Consider the following 6,752-nt stretch of genomic DNA (forward strand, 5'->3'; position numbering starts at 1 on the left):
GGCTCAACATATAGCGCTTATAAAAACGGAAACTGAAATAACCAGAGTGTAAAATATTATGTGCTTATGCGCATCGTATTTTTTGTTAAATAATTTATTTATTATATATCAGTTTATAGATGGTAACGAGAAGAGTTTTGTGGTTGCTATGGTGACTAATTAGAAGGTAAATTGTTTTTTTGAGTGAGTGTGAGATTTGTTTTTTGGAACTGCGATGCTGTAATTTTATTGTTTAGTTAATAAATCTTCCTTTTATATTAAACGTGATAGTAGTTTCTTTAATTATTTGATTCGAAGTCCTTAGAGTTTTATTTGAGGTCAGCTTATTTTGTATTTTTTTACAAGAGAGAGCATTCTCACCAAATGAGATTTCTTCCGAAATTCAATGTTTTTCCATTGCAATTCACTTATTTCAATTTTTAATAGGTTTAATTATAGCCAAAATTTTAACCTTTTTAAAGAGAAATTAGTTTTAGAAATTTTATCTTAAGATTTTATACTATAGCACATTTCTAATAGGTTTAACGAATTACATGTCATTATCAAATCGTATATATTATNATTTTTTTTAAAAAAAAAAGTTGTGATATGGATTTGAATGATTGTTTTGAATTCTTAAAATTTTGTGCATTTGCAATGTACCTAAGTTAGTAGCGAGCGAAACGAGCTTGGTTTGCGAAGCAAACCATATAAGATTGCGTAGCAATTTTTGGGGGTTGGCGAGCGTTAGCGAGCAGGGGGCACAGCCCACTATTATATATATATATATAAAGATAGATAATATTCACTGAACACTGGAGTTTAAAAATCACGGGACTAATGCCTTGTATATTCTTAATGTTATAAAAAACTACATACACGCATTTCAATCTCAAACTAAGGCAAATCTTAACTCATCATTTAAATTTTTAGTATTTGTGAACAGAATGTTTATTGAGCTTCGTTTTCAATTAACCCTCATTCACAAATTTGTATTGAAATTCTGTTCGCGAATATTGCTTTTAAGGACTTTTCAGAATGTACACTGTAAAACATTTCGGCTGAAATTATGGAATAAGTAGCGGGACATTGGATGCATCATCAGTGAAATCTATTTTACTGTAAAATTCCTTTTGACGGTAAAATACTGTACTTCTAATTTTTATTTAATTAGAGTGATTCAGTGATTTCACCGTAATTAATACTGTAAAAATTGCTGTACATCAGAGTTTTTATTTAATAACATGTTCCGGCGAAAACGGATTTTAAAGTAAAAGTATGAAACTTTTACCTTAAAGTATGGTACTTTTACCGTAATTTGATCGATTACGATTTTTTTTACTGTGTACTTGAGTGTGGGATACTACTCGAAGTTTCATTATTTCTAATCCAAGTTATGAAGTGAGGAAAATTTCATCCTGTATTTAAATAAAAATAAATAATTTTTTTTACCGTGAACTGCACGATGTCCCCAGTAGTAAAGAAAATCAAATGCCAAGAAACAAAACCACCATGTCCATAAAGAATTCCAGGGCAGGTCTACAAGTCTCCAGTTATGATAGACGTACATATAGGTAACCAGTTGTCCTCCTGGAGCGAAAAATCTGCAAATGAATCATTTTAATAAGTATTTTCTAAAATCTATTACAATTTCTTTAAAAACAATGCGTTCTACATTTTCAGAATTTTTAAAAGTTTTTATCTACATATTTATAAAAATCTAATGATGCTATCGCAGTTGGAGGTACATTTATATTGGTTGGAAAATCACATGGTAGGATCAAGTTTCCCCACATTTCCTTACTTTATGGTTGTCATCAGCATAAATTTATAAGTATCACAAAAGAATTGGGTACTTGCACTTCAAGAAGAAGAATATCACATATACCCACACATGAGACCTATGTTAGCTAATCGTTTGTAAGCAAAAGGGCGTGTTAAAGTTGAACTAAGTATCTCTACGTAAGTTAGAAGGTTGATTGAAGTAAAGTTAATTAAATACATTGCCGTTTCACTCAACGAAGTTGTTGAAATATAATTCTTTCTTATCTACGTCTTTTACTTAACTTTGATTCATTATTTGTTTATGTGTTTCATTGTAACCGTGTTATATTTTTGTTTTGTGTCTGTGGCAACCTTGATGCATAATTAGTTTGTTTATGTTCTACATGACTTTATGCCAGTTTTTGTGATAAGTTAGAAATATATAGTTAAAGAATTGAAGTATTTGTGAAAGAATACAATATGTGTCATTTAAGCGAATTGATGCTCGACGGGCTTGGCTTACTCGAAATAGAAGGGAAAGAACAATTGCTAACGTAAACAAATGCCACGTTTTAATAACCAATCAGGATCGAGGTACCCACACTACGTCACTTGCAGTTATCCCATTGTTTACCTGTAAAATATTTTGGCATCCAAAATTTAGAGGCATGTAATATTTATTTTTCTTACTTTGCTCTGTAATCACTTTTTAACAATCTTGATTTGTGACAATTTCATCTTAATTCTACTTTTTTTTTTCAAATAACATTTTTCTTTCAGATTTTCAAACAATTTTTAAGATCTTATTTCACTTTTCTTTCAATTTGATACCGTCACAGCTCGCGTAATTTTGTGAAATTACACAGTTTAGAAAAACTTAGATAAATAAAAACAATTTTTAAAAATTTAATTTACTTCAAACAATTACTATTCAAGAATATGCTACTTTTTACTATCTTGTGATGAAAATTTAATTAACTTTAAACGAAGTGAAATTACTTGTTGAAATTTTAATCCTTAAATTAATCACTATAAACCTTCAGAATAGTAATTTGTATTTTTTATGATCAGTTTCATTAACCAAGTTATATTAGAGAAAATTATTATTTTTCTCTCATTCTCCATTAATAAAATTTCTGAAATATTTCAAGATTCTTTATCTCTAGTTAAGGAATATTTTTAATTGATAGCTACTTGTATTATTCAAATGTTTTATAATTATGTTTTTTTTTTAAGAAATATAAATTACTTACCATTATATTGAATTTAATATATATTCTTAAAAAATATTAAAATAAAATAAGATGATTTAAAAAAAAATATTTAAATCAAATAAATTCTTATTTTCACAAAAGTATGCATTAAATCAACAACATTGGTTATGTGTGTGCATTATGTAAGAAAGACAACCAAAAACGTAAAAGTAGTCGCCACTTCTTATGAGTCTGACAGCCAGAGGCCACTAATTCGTAGTTGCTAGTCAACAGCTCTAAACCCAGGGAAAGAACAGTTGGCGTCCATTTTTTACACATCTGTTTCTTTTCATGGTTACAAAGAACCAAAAAAATTAAAATCTTTTCTCAACCCGATTTATAACACAGTAACGATGGGCCATGCTGGGAAAAAATAATTCCTGTCTGCACGCGTGGGATTCCTGTCCAAATTCACATGCCTGAAGGTTGCATTGCATCTTGCAATGAACTGGCTTTTACATCCATTTCCTACTCGTTGAATAAGGACTGAGACGATTGCAATATATCCTTCAAAACGACTTTTTATGGTGACAGCATACTGTTCATGAAGGAGTAAAAGAGTGGAGAACAAGAAACACAGGGGAAAATCATCCTATAAAAGGAAAACTTCACAAAACTCGAGTTTCGTGTTTTAGAAGTTTATCTTTTAACGGCCGTTAATCGTTTAACAGTCATTTTTAAAGAATACTAGTGAGAAAATATTGATTGGGGAGAAATTTTGAAGAAAAAATGGTTCTTGTTCAATCCGATCACTATATACTTATCATTTACTTAATTTTATTGTACATAAAGGGAAAATATTAAAAGAAATTTTGAAAAATTTAAAATTTTTAAGTTGGCTAAAAAAGATAACGCCCGGTGGTAGCGCTTCGCCCTCCCGTGCCGCAAGGTTGACTCAGCCTTTCATCCCTTCAGTGGGTCGATAAATAAGTACCAAGCATGCTTTGGAACTAAACACTGGGGGTTCCGCTTTCGGCTGACTATCAAACCGGAACATCTGCTCTTGCACCCCAGCCCAAGGTCAAGAAAACTGAGATGGGCACAGTAGGCCTTGGCCCTCTATAGGCTGTCGCGCCGCTGAGTTTAGTTTAGAAAAAAGATAAAATAAGTATTTTTATATTCTTTCTTTTTTTAAAGATCCATAACAAAAAGCGTTGGGAACATCTTCTCCAAAAAAACAGGGGAGGGGGGAATTGAAATTATTTTTAATTTTAATTTAATTTTTTAATTTTAATTTTAATTTTAATTTTTTAATTTAATTTTAATTTTCATTTTTTAGTTTTAATTTTAATTTTTTAATTTTAATTTTTTAATTTTAATTTATTAAATTTTATTGTTATTTTAATATTTTTTTTTTAGTTTTGCATGAGTTAATGTCGAAAAATGATCAAATTTTTTTTGGCGAAAATCGTGATAAATTTTGGTTTTACCAATTAGAAAACAACTGCTTCTTGTTTTGGCTACACACACACAGCTTCAGTCAAGATTTGAACGCTCCACCTAATTGGAAAATTAAAAAAGCTGATTGACAACAAAATGCCAAAATGGATTCTGCCTGTAAAAGTCAGGAAAAGAGTGACAATTCCGTTAGTAGGGGTTAAAAAAAATATTACAACTTGTATTATTACTAGGCACAGAGCTCCAGTAAAAAAAAAAATTCGAGTTAGACGAAAAATGCTCAGAATTTTGATCCGCAATGAATTCACTTTGGTGAAGATAATATGTCAATAAATTGAGATATAAGTAAGGTAAAAAAGATTAAATTCTGTAATTCCATCGATCTCTTTCAATCTTGCAATCTCATGCAATCATTCGAATTCAAGATTCAAATATAATAAAATACTTCACCCAACAACATCCATAAACATTCCTTGAGACAAACAAGTGATGGCATCATTTAATCTTACTTTCGATTTTTTAGTATACATGGATATGCATATTTCTAGAAGAAACATGGCTGTTAGGTTTGGAATAGCCTAAAATAAGAAAAGAGAATACTTAAGAAGTTGTAAATAATTTACAATATTATTATGTATGCATGAAAATGTAAGATAATTTAAAAATTTGGAAATATCAAAGTTAAGAGAAATTGTATTAAAGAAGCTACAGAAATATTTGTTTAACAAAATATGTGAGAAATAAATATTGATATGGGAAATAAAAATGTATCCAAAATAATAGGTACATACTAGACGAAAAAAGGATAAACTATTCTTATGATTTTAAATTTAAATTCTATTTCCAAAGTATCGTATTTCATCCTTTTCTTAAGTGTTCTATTAACTTGATTTTGAGGCAATTAGGGAATAATTTATTTTAGAAAGAGTGGATTTGAATAACTTATAGTATGCTTGTACATTAACTCTGAATAGTTTTTAATATTCACAATGAAATAAACATATACTTACATCATCAGTATATCTTGGAACATCTCGTAATTTTTGAAATGATGTTCGGTTTGGGCTTACCAAATAGAATAAATGACCAATCGATTCTATGAAAAACGTTCCATTCATGGTTTAACATTTCATTTTCTGTAATTTTTGAAATAATATTAATACAATATTCACTGTGAAATATATTAATATTTTTGTTTCAATAAAAGAAATATGTTCTTCGTTCATACACTTTTACAATGAACTGCGCAATAGTTAACCACAGCTTTAAAAAAACATTCACCTTCTAAATTATTTGAACGTAATGCTCCTTTTTGAATTTACTTTTTTCTGTTTGTTTCTTCGAGTTTTAATAATAATAAATAATTGCTGCTTGACAATAAGTGATAATTTTTTGCATTATCACTTATAATAATAATTAATGCTTTCAGAAACAAAATTATTATTACTTACTGTTAAGAATTGCCACGAGGCGGCGCTCATATCATATAACACATTATTGTTCAGTTGCCATTCAACTCTAGAACAGGGAACATCCCTCTGTCACTCAATGTGATCTTGTAAATTTTATGTTATTAAGTTTCAAAATAAATGTTTATGTTTGTCACAGTCCACTACTTTATAGCTCAATATATCACGAACACTTAACACTTACAACTTCTTTTAATATTTGTTATTATGTAAACGATTAGAGAGTATTCTGATTACCTTTTGCTTAGAATGAGATTTGAGTAAACGTTTTTCATAAATGTATTCTAAAAGTTTTGAATTGGCTTAAATAGTATCAGAGATATGGCGAAATACGTTATAAGAAAAATCAACATCAAGCATCCCAAACTTTCGGCCACTCTTCCGATGATGTTACTGAAATCATATTTTATGTATTGGACCCATAACCCGTATTTTTATGGCCAATAATCAACATTTGTCTAAAAAAGGTACTTGAGCCGCGATGACTCAGGGGATAGAGCGTTCGCCTTCCAGTGAGGTGAACCGGGTTCGAATCCCAGAAATGGCTGGTCGATACGAATTCCGCATCCGGCTTGCACCGACCACAGTGCTGACGTGAAATATCCTCAGTGGTAGACGGATCAGGGCTTAGAGTCCCCTCTGCCGTTAGGCTAACCATGGGAGGTTCTCTCGGTATTCCTCTCCATATATCCATTAAAAAGTCCTCTACTAAAGCAAAATTACACTCAATACTTAATCCAGGAGATCCCTTGTCTTCTGGATTGGGTTCAAAATTCAAGTTTATGGAGTTGAACATCAGCAGACGTAAACCCAAAAATTGGGTTGGCTGGCTGTTCAACGACGATTATATATATATAAAGTTACATTTGAGCCGTAGTGGCGCAGGGGG

The 6,752-nt window shown here is 30.3% G+C and overlaps 1 protein-coding gene across 1 annotated transcript in view; it reads right to left on the reverse strand.

Annotated features, from left to right (window-relative positions):
* LOC139425589 (alkylglycerol monooxygenase-like) overlaps window positions 1-5,541 on the reverse strand; it is a 15,711-nt gene extending 10,170 nt beyond the window's left edge. Inside the window, exons 1-3 of the mRNA XM_071180885.1 lie at window positions 5,405-5,541; window positions 4,845-4,972; window positions 1,432-1,583 (exon numbers count right to left, since the gene is read on the reverse strand). Coding sequence (XP_071036986.1) covers window positions 1,432-1,583; window positions 4,845-4,972; window positions 5,405-5,512 — 388 coding nt within the window. The 5' untranslated portion in view covers window positions 5,513-5,541. The remainder of the gene's footprint in view (window positions 1-1,431; window positions 1,584-4,844; window positions 4,973-5,404) is intronic.
* Between the last annotated feature and the right edge of the window lie 1,211 nt (window positions 5,542-6,752).

This window comes from Parasteatoda tepidariorum, chromosome 5 (assembly GCF_043381705.1).
Source record: "Parasteatoda tepidariorum isolate YZ-2023 chromosome 5, CAS_Ptep_4.0, whole genome shotgun sequence".
NCBI classification, from domain to species: Eukaryota; Metazoa; Arthropoda; class Arachnida; order Araneae; family Theridiidae; genus Parasteatoda; species Parasteatoda tepidariorum.